Raw genomic sequence first — 16,874 nt, 5'->3', positions numbered from 1 at the left:
ACCAATTGATTGTACTCTGACCAGCCCCTTCCACCCATGAGGGTGGGAGTGAGGTTGCCTACACTTGCCCTTGACACCTTTTTGTGCCTCACCCCCATCCTTGTGGGTGGAAAAGCCGGCCCTGTCAGCACCGGGCAGGGCTGCTGCTGCAGGTTTCCCCAGCATCCCACTCCCTCTGCACAACAGGTAGAGAAATGGGGGACAGGGGAGCTGCAGCGGGGCAGGAGCGCAGAGCCTGGGCCTGGGGCTGGTGGCAGTGCAGAGCCTGCGTCCAGGGTGGGCAGTGGCAGCACAGAGCTCGGCAGAGCAGGGTGTGGGTGTGAGGAACAGTGGGCTTGTGTGGGGACCCTTTCCATGCTCCCCCACGTCACACCCCTGGCAGGCATCGGGGACAGCAGCAGCAGCAGAGGGGGTGCTCGAGCTCAGCACTGGTGCCTGGCTCTGGCCAGTGCTGCACATTGTCACGAGGGGCGCAGCCTCTGCTGGGCCATCTGTATCACCAGCATTCAGCACATGATGGGAAACCCCAGAAACTGGAGCCAGCTGGGGCAGGGAAGGCAGCTGGCTCCAGTGCCTGGAGCTTTCTTCCAGGGCTGCACAAGCACAGGGAGCACCAACAATACAGACAGCCTGGCGGGGGCTGCGCTGCTTGCTGCAATGTGCAGCCCTGGCCGGAGCCAGGCACCAGCACCCCTGTCTGTTGCTGTGTCATGAAGAAAGTGTGGGTGGGGTCTCTACACCCCTCCACCCTCCCTCACACCCCACAAACACCCCACACCCACACTACAGTGTTGGCTCTAGGAGAGGACTGCGTGTTCCAAAACCACACCCCACAAATGCCACAACCCCCCAACATACCCTATGCCCCCCAAATAGCCACACCCTCTCACAAAATCCCACATCCCCCACCCCACCACACCCCCCACCATACCCACACAGACACCCCATCATACACCCACACACATCCCCCCACCATACACATACCCCCATCATACACACACATACCCCAACCACACCCCCACGCACAATATAAAAGCTTAAGAATTTCTTTTTGAGTTATTATGCAATCACCTCTATGTACACTATTCAAACACAAATCATGACAAAAATATTTTTTGTAATAAAATCAAAATATGTTCTACGTAAGTGTTTGACTTTTAGCGTATGATTTGTTTTTTCTGGTTCTAAGATGGCAACCCCCCTTCCCAAAAGGAGTATTTCTGAGGGTCAAGGGGAGGGACTTCCAGTCCCAAAATGGCAACCAGGGGGCAGGGCAACTGTCAAGGGGTGGGGCTACCTATGCGACCCTTGATAGCTCGCCATACCTCCTTAAGTGGCCCTCCACTCAAAATAATTGTCCACCCCTTCTGTAACTGCATCCATTTCAGGGATGCTAACAGGGACAAAGATTTGCTCTTTTCACATGCCATTTGCATCACACCCAAGGACAACATGCCAATTTACTGTTTCCTGTTTTTCTTTGTGCCTTTCAGATAATCAAAGAGCCTCCTCCGCCCCCTGCTAGTGACAGCGAGGTAAGTGACAGTGTCATTGCTAGCTCTCCGCGGCACCTGCTTTCAGGGCAAGTTTTTGTCAACTTGGGGAGAAGTCCTGATTCTACTGTACAGCCGGCTACAGAACAGCAGGAAAGAGACTTTCCGCTTTCTCTTCAGCCCCTGTGCTCTGGCATCCCATAGACAGGCAGAGGTGGGTAGGCTGCGTATCTGGAGTATTCATAGGATTTCCGGACCATTTTGACCACACACAATTCAGGGGCCAGTTGCTGTGTTTCTACGAGATTAATCAGACACCTGTTTATAGCTGTGCAGAGTCCACTGTAGCTGTGGATATTCAGTAAGGATAGGAAGCAGAAAGGGGGAGAAAGAGAGAGCCTGTTCTCTAACTTGATCAGAAGATTGGTGTAGGTGCATTTAACTTTGAAGTCAGTTGAATGTGTTTAATTGCCTTCCTGAAATGGAGCTTTACTGATTTCGGGCTACACTGGCTAATCTGACCTTCACTAACACACACCATTGGTTCTGCTGGCTTCTCCAGGATGAGCCAAAACCTCATACTGCACTCCTGAAAACTGGATCCAGCAGCCAGGGAAACAGTGAAGCAACATTAAAAAGCCTCGCATGAATATCTTAAACCTAATCCTCCCACAATCTTTCCATATCAACCTGGTGCCATACAGTGTTTGAGGCTGGAAGGTTGCCATTTTCTTAGCAGATATACCTCCGGGAATCGTGCCTGACTGTTCTTTTTTTGCAGCCCATATTCTCCTGCCTTCATCCAGCAATGAAGGGGAATGAGTCTCCTTGCACTTCCACCATTTTACACTTTGATTTTCAGTGGAGTCCCTGGGCTTTGTTCAAAGCCTCTTGAAGCCAATGAGAGTCTTTCTACTGACTTGGTTGGTGGATTGGATCAGTTCCTGGCAGCCATGTAAGCGAGGGAAGATTGAAAGCCATAAACAGAGTGATGCAGTGGGTTAGTTGCTTTGCCTTATTGCCTTTGGAGATGTGTTCATAGTCTGGTCCAGCTCACAAGTGAAAATGAGCTTGCAGGACTGAACCTCACCCTCCTTTCAATGAAGTTTGGCCCGGTGAGTGCGCTCTGCTGCAGGGTGGAGCAGTTTGAGTTCAGGGTTGTCATGTATCAGGGTAGAAGCCTGCTTAGCTTATGCCTATACGGAGCTGTGACAAAGCCAGTGAGCTTCATTTGAATGAAATGCCTCAAGGTAGCGGAAGTCCTGGCCAGGTTTGGATAGTCTGTTATAGGGCTGCTCCATCTCTCAGATAGGCCTGAAACAAGAACCCCAAACTCGAACACTTCTGAACTCCTGCAGAGTTTGGATGTGGATCTGCAGGCAGCTCAGAATTCAGTCCATGCCTCTGTTTACAGGTTTCTGACATACTTTCCTAACCAGCGATGTCTGCTGCTGGGCCCTAAATAAATCCAGCAACTTTGCTGGTTTCCAACTTTAGAAAGAAAGGGAAAATATATTAACATGGAATTGCACAGGGCTTCTTACTCTGTGCTGTGCATGCCTCCAAGCCAAGGATTCAATAGCTGAGATTAATTAAAATACATCATGCTGGAATGCTAGCTCGCTGGCCAAGGACTGGAGGAGGAAATTACATCTCTGGGTTAGGGGGAAACAGACGCCTTGCACACAGGGAGGCTCCTTCTTAAATCAGTTAGCGCTTTGAGGATCAACCAGTTGCATTTGCTCCAGGGTGATATTGGTGGCATGAGCTGGTCTGCTTCAGTCCAAATGAAAATCAAGGACAGGAGCTTTATTGAATGGCATTGAAGATGCTGCTCCCTGGGGGACAATTTCTCTTAGGCTTGGTCTTGTTAACCCTGTGTGCATAGAGCCAAAATAGAGGAGGCTCTGGCTTTTTAGGAAGGAAGGAAGGGTTTTTCTTCTGCCATTTTCAATGGGGAATTCTGCCCCTCAAACATTGGGTTTGCTATGAGGCTTTGTTATGCCATCCTGGTACTAACTATGCCATCAGCACCTTGGGAGGTGCAAGGGAAGGCTTTTATTTTTTAAACTTTGGTGAGTGTCTACTGGAGTCCAACCCTTCTCCTCCCGCACTGTGTGACTCTGGTTGGAGTACTGCATCTAGTTCTGGACGCCGCACTGCAGGAGGGATGTGAACAGCATGGAGAGGGTCCAGAGGAGGCCTCTCGCATGGTCAGGGGGCAGCAGGGCAGGCCCTACGAGGAGAGGCTATGGGACCTGAACCTGTTCAGCCTCCACAAGAGAAGGCTGAGAGGGGACCTAGTGGCTGTTTACAAACTACTCAGGGGGGACCAGCAGACACTGGGGGAGTCCCTGCTCCCCCGAGCACTGCCAGGAGTGACAAGAAATAATGGTCACAAGCTGCCAGAGGGTAGATTCAGGCTAGCCCTCAGGAGGCGCTACTTCAGGGTGGCTAGGATCTGAAACTAACTTCCAAGAGAAGTGGTGCAGACTCCTACCCTGGGGGTCTGTAAAAGGAGGTTAGATGAACACCTTGCCGGGGTCATTTGACCCCAGTACTCTTTCCTGCCATGGCAGGGGGTCGGACTTGATGATCTGCTCGGGTCCCTTCTGACCCTACCAACTATGAAACTATAAAGGTGTAAACTGGAGTTATTCCACTGACGCCAATGGAACGATGCTTTATTCATAGCTCTGCCACATACTGTGTGATTTTGGTTAGGGTAGGTGGGTAGAAGGTTTTAGGTGCTGAGTGTCTGGTATTAAGCAGATGCATTTCTCTTCACTGCGTAGAATTCTCTAAGCCTGATTGACATTAACCCTCAAGCAACTTTACTTTATGCCAGCAGAAGAGGGGCCTTAAAATTGGATGTATAGATTACTTTCCTACCCCCACAGTGCCATATGTTCATCTTAACGTAAAAGGGAAATCAGCCTCCTTTATCTTGGTATGAAGCTGTCATAACTCTTTTAAAATTTAAAGTCAGAAAAATTCTTGAGTACTCTCTGACTTAGTTCTGAAATCAGCAGGACTTGCAGGCATGCTCTGCACTTCATAGGATCTCATAGCAAGGAATGATGTCTGAAAGGAGGGGAAGCTTTGATGAAATAAACACCAGCAGCTGTGCAATCCTTTCATAGAGGAGTGGGTGCTCCAAATCCTCTGTTTTTTCCCCCAAAATAAATGGAGGATAGACTCAGTCCACTGTAATCCAATGTTCTGAGCATGCCCTAGGTAGCTCCCTCCCCCACAGAAAACTCAATAACCACTTGTCTTCAGCAGGAGCAATGCTAATCCCTTAAGCAGCAGCATTACATTTATAGTATGATTTTTTTCCCCAAAAAAAAATCTTGGCAAAAATAAGAGTAGAAGAATTCTTGCATCAGCACATTTAAAAGTTGAGGCCATATGGCTGTGCATGACAAGAAGAATGCATTATCCTATTACAATGAAGGACCAGAAACGATGCCTTTAGAAGTCTGCTGATGCTTTCATTAAATATTACTTGAAAGGACATTTGAGACATGTTGGAGACATACCCGCTGTTGGTCAAGGAAGACTTTAGACTTTATGTGCTAGAGGTCTCCATTTAATTCTTTCCAAACTCATTGGTGTTACCCACTGACTGGTGTGTCCCACATCTAGCACCAAGCTTTGGGGTGCTTGAGCCTGAGAGAAGGACTAGTGGTTTAAAGTACCAAGAGAGATCCAGTCGGAATAGGTAAATACCTTGAGAAACTAATACCCCTTTACCGGTCTCTGGCTCTGGTGGGTTGAAAACAGGTCACTCCACCTCAGGCTTGTAAGAAGTTTTGACCCAGTGAAAACCCAGCTGTTATCCTTGTATTTACCACCTCCAGGGTGGACTTACTCAAATTCCCTCCAGTTGAAGTCAGGCAGAAACTTCAGCAAGAAGCTGAAGGTGATATATCTCCCACGCGGAAAAAAATGAAAGAGGAAGTTTGTGCCAGGAGGGCTGTGCAACTTTTAGCAGCTACCCATGCTCCACCCAGTCTGGTGCAAGGTCCTGGATTGATCTCTGAAGGAGTCATTTGTAAGCATTGTCACAGTCTGAGATGCTCCCTTCATTCCTGGCTTCCCTACTGTGCAGGTGAGGAGTAGAAGTGTAGAAATGGACTGCGGGCATTTGATTTCACAAACAGCTCTTCCCTACTATTGTGGTGGGACACTTCACCTCTCCAAAAGGGCTTGTGGACTCAGCTTGCCCTGGACCGTGGCACAGTCATGCTGTCAGCCAGGAAAGAGAACAAGAGGGACTGCCCCAGCAGGCGCCTTTTCCCTCTAACTCAAACCTGCTCTCTCTGGGCTGCTCCTTCACCCAAGCTGTAAGGTCATCCCCAGTCTGGCAGAAAGGCCAAGCCAGCAGCCCGCCCATAATTGGATAATGCTCATGTCTGTTGTTGTCTTGCCCACATACATCAAAACACACACACAAGAAAGTCCTGGAAAGAAAGGGACATTCAGCAGCACATTCAAGGCATGCTGAAGGTGATTATTATCAGCCTGCATGCAAAACCCTTCAGCTTCCGCTGACCACCTCTTGCAGGGGAGATTTAACTCTTTGCACTGAGGCTGCTGCTGAGCCTTTAACCGTAAACTTTCATTCACCATGTACCTTTTTGATTTGCTCTTGAGCTACTGCATATCTCATTCTCACTTACGTGCCCTTATTGGATGCATGAAGCTGAAGAATAACTGGCAGTAGTCCATCTGCATTGGCACTGGGAGTTATCAGTGTTTCTTCATCTTTTCCAGATAGTTTTCCCCTCTCTTCCTGAAATAGCTTGTTGGGAGATAATAAAATAACCTCAGAGCAAGTTTCTGATCTGATTTTTTGGTAGCTACCAAGGCAAGAAATGTCTTCTGTTATTCCTGAAAAAAAGCCAATTCACAGCTGTGTGCCAGCATATTTTGTTCTGCCTCTTTTCTCATAACAAGGGTCTGGAGGGGTTGGGGAAGGAAGGAACTCTTGAGGAGAAAGAAGAGTCAGGCATCTAAAAGAAAAAGGCTCAGACATTATTGGGAACAGATGAGAAGGAAGTTTTGTTTTGGGAAGCTAAAGAATTAAAAAGGCCAAGTGCATTTGGGAATGTTTAAACAGGAAAGTTGCGGACCAGTCTGATGAGAGCACAGGCCATGACTAGCTAGCGCCTACTGAACACAGAATGAGAGCTGGGGTCAGCTCCTCCACCCTCAAGAAAAGGTTTGAAGGACTTTTGACAGTCCCCTTTGGCAAGGACCTGCAAAATCCTACAGAGAAGACAGCATCCACAAGAGGTCAACACCCCTGGTCCAAGAAGAAGTGTAGAAGAAAGGCTGGATGGGGTTGGGATGAAGGCAGTAGATGCTGATTCTAGGGAGGTGTCTTCAGCTCTTCACTCAGCCACTGAATCCCTTATGTGACCTTGGGCACTATTAAACCTCGACTCCACGTGAGGACCAACGACTAGGGAGCGACGAACCAATTGCCCATGGGATCACGAGCATGACCACTCATGGAGCAAACACAAGCACACACTGTGTTCCACAGCTTTATTGAGGTGGAGACGGCTTCGGGCAGGTCCCCAACAAGCTGAGGAGCAGCCCAGAACATCATTGCATTCATCCGTTTATACCTTCCAGTCCACACTCATTAGCGTTAAACCATGCCCAGTCTCCTCCCCTGGCTGTTACGTCCATGGCTCCGCCCCTGCCTTATTTCCATGGAATTGGCTACGCATTAGCACATTACCATGAAAATTTCCACTCTGCACCTGCATGAGGTTGTCACCCCTACTGCCTTCGGTCACTTGTGGTTAAGCATCTTAAAAGCCTACTTTTTGCATTTCCACCCTTGATATACTACTGGTTTCCTCCCCTGTCTGGTTTGAGTTCCTCTATTCCACAACTAAACAAACAGTCATATGATTAGACAAATGATTAACCATTTAAAGCCCTACATCCCACTAAGTAAACAATTGGTTAAACAAACATGTCATTTTGCTGATGTTCGTTAGAATAAGCATTACTCGTCTGCTAACCTAGCCTCTTAAGCCTTATGCCCAGTTAAATCTCTAGCTTGGGCATAGGTAAGCAATTTATCAGCTGCAAGACCAAGTCTTTCAGTGTTCAAGCTCACCAGCAAAGGAAAAAATGCCGGAAAAAAGAGTGGGGGAAAAAACAAGGGAAAAGGGCAGGAAAAAGCAAGGGAAAAGGGTAGGAAAATGCAAGCGTTTACCATCCTAACAGGCACATTGTTCCATGACTTGGTACAAGTGTCAAATGGGATTAATGTTAATTCCTTTCTCTGTCTAGACTGTTGTTCTTTGAGGGTCTCTTATGTGTACATGCGTGTGCGTGTGTGCACACTTGCGGTGGTTAACCCATTGGCATCTGGATTGAAGGTGGGGCTTTTAAGGGCTTGTCTCTACCCCGGATGCTGAAACTGGAAGCACTGCCATAAAGTGCACCTCACCCACTCCCTCCACCTGCTGTCACCTGCACTAGATGCACCCGGAAAAGAGACAATGTAGAGCTTGCAAAAAGCATACCTTGGACAGAGACCCTAACAGTGCTGCCTGGATGCCCCCCTCTGGCTGCATTGTTGCCAGGATTTGGATTAGGAGTGAGCGGGGAGGCTATGACAGCTCCCCCCAGGCTCAGCAGGTGGGCAGTTCAGACAAGTCCTAAGTCAGAGGCGGGCAAAATGTAGCCCCTGGGCTGGATGTGGCCCACAAGGCCATTCTATCCATCCCACGGGGCCCCTAAAAAGTTTAGAAAATTAATATTTATCTCCCCTGGCTGCCTGTCATGGTTTGGCAAAACTGAGTAAGCAGCCATCTGCCAGAAATAATTGCCCACCCCTGTCCTAAATCCTTAGTATTGCTACTACCACCTTGCAAATCACTGGCATCACTGCTTGCTTTCCCCTGGTGGTTGCCTCCCATCCAACTATTAACCAGGGTTAGCTTGGAAAAGTTGAAGAACACAAACCAGGAGGACCAAAATGGTGGAAAATCAAACACATTGGGTTTACTCTGTAAAAGGAGTAGACAGGTCAGATCATTTCTTTGTAGCAGCATGAAGCAACAACCTCTGAAAAATAGGCTAATGTGAGCATTAATCTCTAATGCAGCTTTTGATCTGGAGTGTTCCTGATCTCACTCAGGACAACCAGGTAGCTGAGAGACGCAGCATCCATCACAGTTAATAGGCTCCACATGTTATAGACCTGCCTTGTTCTACCCTCCACAACATGAAACCCTCTGGCCAGGGCCAGCCCAGCTGGATGATTCCTTTAGTATGATTTTGGTTATGTATACTGTAAAAGAGAAAAAAAAATTCTTACTCACAAAACCATGTCAAGAGAAATGTTTTTTTCACCAACAACAGCAATGGGCAGCAAACTCATGAGCTGAAAGGCACAAACTGCCTCCCTTTCTGTTAGGCTCTGTACAGATGGCAAGGAGAGGACAGACCTGAATGCTATTGATGAATAAAGCTCAGAAGATTCAGTCCTGAGCAGGCTTGTGTTTTACTCATCCTATTGCTGTGGGCACCTTGTTAGGTGGCCCATAGCTGTCTCTGTGGGAACTGGAAAATAGATGAAGTATAAAAATACTCACCCCTCTTTCCCCCTGCCTCCAGCCTGGTTGACGTCCACTAAGAGACATCAAAAGCATCCGGTTTGCCTCTGTTGGCTGTACACCATGGTCAGGGGGTAAAGACCCCATGGGAGAGCACTGTTGGCTCAATCAGGTGCTTGCCCCAACAGTGCTCCCCCATGGGGTCTTTACCCCCTGACCGTGGTGTACAGCCCTCAGTGAGTTACAGGCAAAATTATAAGCAACAGTGAATTCCCTGCATGCTGAGCCATGCTTGAAGTAGCCGCAGTTGCACATGCACAGGGCTTGTAAAACGGGGTCTTGCATGCTTATGAGAATCTGATGTCAATAGCTGGGTGAAAAAAAATGCCTCTTGAGGACAGACCATATATATCGCTGGAGCAACCTTCTGCTAGGCATTCAGGTGCTACAGCTCTTGATAAGTGCCTGTGTAGCCTAGAAGTAGAAGTACAATGCTAGAAAACAGGGCCATGCATCCTAGTCCAGCATCCTTTGCTGTCTTGTTCGTCTTGAGTCAGTCATATTTTGTCTCTGGAAGGGGGGAATAACAGTCCCTCCTAGTCTGGGCACGGATAAGAAGCTCACATTTTTGCAGTGCTCGGAGCACGCTGAGTGCAGTGCCAATGCTAAAAGCTGATGAGACTCGGACTGCACAGCAGCAACTGCAAAAACAATCATCAGGGTGGAGAGAAGGGGATGTCTTCCAAGCTTTTTCATATCTGTTCAAATTCAGCTTGAATTCCTACCCAGGATAGCTCCCTAATGGGGCATGAATGACTCTCACATTACCCGTAAATAAGGTTCTCTCAGGTCAAGGTCAAGGAGCACAGATCTCAGCATAAAAGAAAGGACAAACCAGGATCCTTTAATTTTTATTTTATTTATTTATTTTTGCCATCTAGCAGCTGATGAAGCTGGATCTTTTGCTCTCAAAATGCAGCTGTAGCCGCCTTCCATTTTTCCTTTTTTTTTTTTTCCTTTGGAGCTCTAGCTCCCTCTAAAGCATAGTTTTGTTGGTGGAAAGTTTCCAAGTTCTGTACTCAGTTTCCAGAATCCTTAAATGCACTTGAATTTTCCAGGGCTGTTTTCTTTGTTGCTTCTGGGTCAGAGCTACGGTCCCTGCTCAGCTCGGACTCAGTTCTTACTCAGATGAAATGTGCTTTACGTTCTGTGGCAAGGTGAGCTGAACGAGGACCGAAGTAGGCCAAGTAGGGTCTTATCGTGGCCCTATGGTATTAGTTTTGAGGAAGGACAGTCGGGTAGATAGGCTGGGATTCAGGAGATTGGTTCTCTGGAATGTATTTCTGATTTTTCCATTGACCTGTTGTATGACCGCATGCAAGTCTCTGTGCCACTGACTGTAAGATGGGGATAGTGATGCTCAGGAGCCAGGTCCGGTGACAAATCCAGCAGGCTTCTCTGTGCATCTTCCTGTTTTCTTTAACTGCTTCACTGTGCTGCTAACTCTTTGCCAAGTCTGAAGGACATCCAGGGTGTTGTCCTTGACCGTGTTGCAAAACCTCTTGTGTCTATGAACCATGTAAACAGCCTCATCCCTCAGTGGGCTTGTGACTCCCTTGTTTTTCAAGCCTCCGCTGTTGTCATTTTGTGCGTGTGCTGTTTTTATTGTTGTTTTGGCAGGCACACTCCTAACTTAGGTTTAAAATGACTTGCAGGGCTTTTAAAGGCCTGCAGGGAAGATTTCTTAAGCCCTGGCATTTCCTGTTGTGAGAAGTCCAGTCTGTGCCGAACTAAAGAGAGAGAGAGAGAAGAGAAATGTGGAAGGAAAATATTTGGATGGCTTTGATCCCGATTAAAAAAAAAAAATCCTCATGGAAAACTTTGTGCAGAGATATTAAGTTCTTATGTTGCAGCAGAGCAGCTCAGCAGCTTAAGAGAGAGAGAGAGCGTTCAGCAAAGAAAAACTCACACTAATCGTTAGTTTTTCTATAAAGCAGGTTAAAATTTCACAGATTTTTGGACCAAAAAAAAAAATCTTTTGTTTGATATCACAAATTAAGTTTTCTTTTACAGCTGTGTTTGTTCTGTTTAACTCCTCTCCCTTCCCCCTCCCCCCCCCCCGCATGTCAAAGGTTTTTAAATTTAAAGGTATGTTTGATTTTGTTTTCAATTTTTGAATCCTGAAAGGCTTGTTCAACCACTTGGAAAATTCTTATTCTTGGTCAAACACCTTGAATATTTCTGTGAAAAATTGAGTAAAAGTGTGAGGGGGATAAAGAATAAAGTGCCAGAGAGAAAAAAAGGTTTGTTCCTTTCTCTGATTTTGTGGAAGGTATGTGGTATTTGTTGATGGGCAGTGCATTTCTCCTTTGCCAATTTGAGTCTGTTTTGAGAATTGTACACATTATAGAGAGAAAGGTGCTATTAGGGTTAGAGGTTGCACTGGCCTGGGGCTAGTGCAGGGTTGCCATGGCAGGGATATTTTCTACTGCTTTAACCAGTTAACTAAGACTGTGGAGACTCCACCACTTACAAAGGGGCTCAATATTCTGTGCTCTAGTACAGCGCTTCCATCGTTTCATGGGTGTTAGGGGCTTGAAGAGACCTTACAGATCTCATCAGGTTCAGACCCCTTTGCATGCGGGCAGGAAAGACCTCTGGGATCAAATGATTTCAGCAAGATGGGCATCAAGACATTTTTTGGAGATTGCCAGGGTAGGTGACTGTGCCACTTCTGGGGGGAGCCTGTTTCAAAACCTCAGCACTCAACTTGTAAAAAAATTTTTTTTTCTGTCCAGCCTGAAACAATCTTCAATCAGCTTGTGCCCATTTTTTCTTGTCCTCCCCTGGGGGGCCTTTCTAACCTTTGTAGACCTGGGGTACCACTCGGAAAATGCCAGCTCTTAGTTTTCACTTGTTTTTTGACTACAGAAAAATAATAGAGTAGTTTCACAGTGAATAACTAATTGCCCTCAGATATGCATAAGTTTAAGTTTTGCTGGATCAGGGTCTCAGTTTTGACCCTATGGACCAGATGTTTAGCAGGCATAAATCCAGAAAGTTGTTGCAGAAAAAATATATGTTCCTGTTTTCCAAAAGGCAGCGTTTCTTGTAGGTTAGAAATACCAGAGCTTGTTCTAACAGTCCTCCTAGCTGGTCCTTTCTCAGTAGTCTCATCTTGAGATATGAAGAATTATTCTCCTGACTAGTAATCAGAGCCCCTTCTATTTTCCTCCTTGTCTCTGAAATTCTTAGCGCCTCCTGGTATTGAATGTGCTCCTGCCTTATTATCCAGTTAACCAGATTCACTGCAACATAAAAGCAGCTCTTCATAGCACTAGCATAGCAGGCATGGCTGTGGAGAAGCCAAAGTACAGTGTTCTTCAAGGAGCCCTGTTTTCTGGCTGCCAGACTGGCTCCTCATTGGCCCCGATGGCCAGCAGGTAGGGCTGGGGCAGGTTGCCTCCTTCCTGAGTTGTGCTGAATGCTGTTTGACTGCAGTTCAGGATCTGGTCCAGAACTTTGTTTTTATATCTCACAAATTTGTAGCAGTGATTTTGCAACTTGGAATCGTTGTGGGATCAACGTGTTTTCTTCTTAGAAATCAAAGATGATGAATGACCAGAGTCTTCATTAAAAACAAAACAAGAATCATACAATAGCTTCTTATTGGGAATGCCCTGAAAAAATAATCCCTGAAAGTTGAGAGCTTTTTACATCTCCCTTAGACTTTAGGATTGCTCTAATAATGCAAAGGGGGTTGATAATCTGTGATGGCACTTCACTTCACTGCCTCTTCCTTCATGCCTCTAATCATGCAATCCCTTCTTTATGTTTTGTAGGAAGAAGATGATGACGGTCTTCCTAAGAAGAAGTGGCCAACAGTAGATGCATCTTATTATGGTGGGCGAGGTGTTGGGGGCATTAAAAGAATGGAGGTAAACAAATGCTTGCTTGTGTGTCAGAAAGTCACTAAATATAAAGTGAGACACAGTTCCCTTCTGCTGTTCACCTGAAAAAAACACTGGGGGCTTTAATTTTAAAAGTCTGGATTTCTGAGCACAGTTAGTTTCACCCTAAGAGTCTTACACTAGCTTTAGGATGCAAAATCCTGGCTCCCTTGAAAGGATAGTTGAAGGCCTAAGGCTTAAGGCCTAAACCTGAGCAAATCCAATTAATTTCTATAATCAGTATTATCCTTCCCACCTTCATGCATGTGACATTGCATCCTTCTATCCCCATATACCTTGGAAAAGATCTAGAGAAGCACACAGTACTGATCATTCACTTGTCTGCAGACAGAAATCTTGCTGAACATCATTATGTTGGATGTCAGGAATAATTTTTAATGTAAATCCTGATAAAACTTACTCAGATGCCTGTACAAAAATTGTGTTCTTTATATCAGGTAACTTTTCATGACAACCAGTAACAGCACTGGTTTTCTCCCTTGATGGACCACAAGGAAGAAGAAGAACAGAGGTTTTGGCTGATATTTTCCCGATGTTAGGATTGTGTTCTTTGTTCCCTTTCACCTTGCATGATAATTCAGACCAGTGCAAAGTAGGTATAAAATGCTAACAGGTCATAATGTTGCTATTTAACACTCCCCTTAGACTAGTGTGAATGATGACATGAGAGACAGGGCATCAACTTTAAGGCCAAATGCGACCACTATAGGCCATTGTTAGAAGGGTTCGTTGTGTAGCTTTCCTTCCTATGTATCACAAGCCACAGAATAGCAACTGGCATTTCCTGCATCAGGTCCACTAGCTGGGGCTTGAACTGCAGGGTAACTTCTGGATACATCCAGTCTCATTTTACAGATTCTGGTAATCGAGAATCCAGTCTGTCCTGTGGTGAGCTTTTAAAACACTTATTTCTGCTTCTCCAACCAACTTGAACCCAAGCAGTTGTTGTCTACATAATAGACCTGCATGCATAAATAAGAACATTTCACCCAAATAGGGGATGCAAGTATAGGGATGTTGACCAGTACAATGGGAAACAAATCAGGGGCCTCCAGAGTTGACAGCACCAGCTGCTATAGTTAAAGGCAAAGAGGCGAGGCACTGAATGGCACTTGAGACCATAACAGAATTGTATTCCCTAAATTTTGGGCACAGCAGGTAACCTGTAATATACCCAACAATGAATTATACAAGCTGTAAAGCAGGAAAGGCACCACATCCTTTAGCATAATTACTCTGAGACTAATAATCTTGCTCACTGCTAGAAAAACCAGTGTCTACAATCTTTCACATTTGAAACTCCTGGCCATCTCTTTGCCTGTTTATTTGAAAGAAATAGGGCTTAACCAAACCCCTAGATCCCAGCACCAAAAGCCCCAGTCTAGGCACATGTTTGGCTTTGTTTCTTCCTCAGCAGCAGATCCAGATTAAGGGAATATGTGCGGTGTCCATCCAAACATGGGAGCTGGATGTTCCACAGCATGTGCTGTTCTAATGTGCCTCTGGTGTTTCCATTTCAGGTTCGCTGGGGAGAAAAGGGCTCCACAGAAGAAGGGGCAAAGTTAGAGAAAGCCAAAAATGCTCGAGTCAAAATGCCAGAACAAGAGTATGAATTCCCAGAGCCCAGGAACCTCGGGAACAGCATGCGCAGGCCCTCTTCCCCCCGGAAATGGTACTCGCCAATCAAGGTGGGTGTTGTTCAGTGTCATACAGCCCTGATTGTAGCAGATGCTTATTAAACACTGCTACAACCTTACATTGAGCTTTCAAATCAGAGCAAAGCGAGTCACTGGGTGTTGAAGTCTCGGGGCCAGGACCAGGTATAATGAATCGCCCAGAAATTTTCTTAGAAATTCTCAAGCAGCTACCAAAGCTGGCTTTAAGGCTAGTTGGCCCCGCCAGAGGAGTGCAAAGCAACTCAAATGTACTGACAGAACAGGGCCCAGGGCTCTTTCAGAGGGGAAGCTAAACCTGTCATAGTGCCTTTTCCCCTCCCCTGCCTAAAGTCCCCAAAGGCAGAGGGCGTGGTAATTTCAGTGCAAAGAGAGAGAGAGAAATCTAGCCCCCCACCTCTTTATAAAGCACCTGCTGAAGAAATAATAATAATCATTAAAAAACCCTTCCAGATGCCACGAGAGAGGGCTGTCCCTAGGAAATGAGACAGGCATTCTATGGTGCAGAGTGACTGCCTACCAACAAACGGGGGTCATCAGGGCTTTGCGTGCTGCAGGGGCAGTATGCTGGTTGTTCTTGGGGGAAATGCCTTGCAAGCTCTCTGGTCAATATGGAGTGGCCTTGGAAGTTAAGGGGCAAGTGTTCCTTTCTGCCAAGGCTCAGGCAGCATGAGGCTGTGAAACGGTTTCCTCCAGGAGACTGCAGATCTCGCCACCCTCCTCTCCACAGGCAAACAGCACATCTCAGACTCACCTCTCCTCACGTGACCAAAGCACATCTCAGTGTGTTAATTAAGACAAGCTAACAGTGAAAGGAAGCCCTGCCAAAACCATTACATACATCATTTTTCCCTGGATATTGGGAGAATGAACCACATGTGACAGATGTTAGTTATGTCATTTAATATACAGCTGGAAGGCACTCAGATAGTACTGTGGTGAGGACAGCACTAGAACAGTATGAATTAGAATTGATATGGTTACATGCATGCTCATTTTCCCCGGGCTCTGTACTACTAGCTTGCGTAAAAGGGGCCTGGTGTACATGGGAAGCAGATCCTGAGCCTGCGTTCCAAGTCACTGGTGATGCATTAACAGAAGACCAGAGTGAGAGGTGAGTTGGTCCCTTTGTTTCAAGGGATCATTAGTGCCTTCTGTACTCAGGCAAGTGCTTCTCTATCTTAAGGAATAAGAGCTGTTAGATGAGATTCTCCAAGGAGCAAGTGGGGATTACCAGTCAGTTGCCATTGACTCTCAGTGGAAAAGGAGTGTCTGTGTGCACCTTGAGTTTGGAGAACCGCCTTGATGGATAGCTTAAAAAAAAAAAAGGTCTGAGCAAATAAGACCCCACATCCAAAAGTACTGATACTTCAGGGTGTTCAGCATCTGCATTAAATTAGCTGCTTGTGCCAATCTTGAGACAAGAGCATCCTCAGTTCTTAGACTTCACCACACTCCTCATTGACTAACACCCAAAAGACACCCAGTGCAGATGGAGTAATGACATTCAACAATTCCCACCAAGCAGGATCCACCAGAAGTCAACAGAAATAGAGGGAATGATTTCTGTGAGCCAAGGGACCAGAAATCATTCCCATAAAGTTGCTCCTCCCATACAGTGAGGTCCATCAGTGCAATTGGCAGGCCCCAAACCATTCCTAAAGGAGCCTTTTCTCCAAATGACATAATCACATTGTGATGAATCTGCCTTGATTTGCTCAGGAGAGCTATTGTAGAATCATAAAAGTAAGTTTATTAGGTCATCATGTCCATGCTCCCTGCCAAAGCAGATTGCTAACTGGGGGAGGGAAAAAGGCACTATGACAGTTTTAGCTTCCCCTCTGAAAGAGCCCTGGGCCTTGTTCTGTCAGTATATTTGAGTGTAGCGGTCATTGTTTTTTTTCCCAGTCTAGTTTTAAAATAACATAGAGGCTTCCACAGCTTATTTCACAGGCTAATAGGTCTCACCCATAGGAAATGACTTCTGATATTCAGCTTTGAAATCCCTTCATCCCAGGGCTCCAACTGCACATGACTCTGTTGGTAAAATGAGCCGTTCCTTCCCCTCGGCCTCTGAACTCAGTAGAAGGCAAAGAATGGGCACATTACATTGTAGGAGGAAACATTTTTCTAAATAAAGGAGAAGAC

The 16,874-nt window shown here is 46.2% G+C and overlaps 1 protein-coding gene across 2 annotated transcripts in view; it reads left to right on the top strand.

Moving 5' to 3' along the window:
- ANTXR1 (ANTXR cell adhesion molecule 1) overlaps positions 1-16,874 on the top strand; it is a 155,151-nt gene that overhangs the window by 99,025 nt on the left and 39,252 nt on the right. For both annotated transcript variants that reach the window (XM_090051159.1, XM_090051158.1), the window contains exons 14-16: positions 1,494-1,535; positions 12,925-13,020; positions 14,574-14,741. In XM_090051159.1, the coding sequence (XP_089907285.1) occupies positions 1,494-1,535; positions 12,925-13,020; positions 14,574-14,741 (306 nt within the window). The remainder of the gene's footprint in view (positions 1-1,493; positions 1,536-12,924; positions 13,021-14,573; positions 14,742-16,874) is intronic.

This window comes from Crocodylus siamensis, chromosome 6 (genome assembly GCF_052110815.1).
Source record: "Crocodylus siamensis isolate JL-2025a chromosome 6, ASM5211081v1, whole genome shotgun sequence".
In the NCBI taxonomy this organism is placed as follows: domain Eukaryota; kingdom Metazoa; phylum Chordata; order Crocodylia; family Crocodylidae; genus Crocodylus; species Crocodylus siamensis.
Note: the sequence above shows the minus strand (reverse complement) of the source record. Positions and strands in the feature narration are given on the sequence as shown.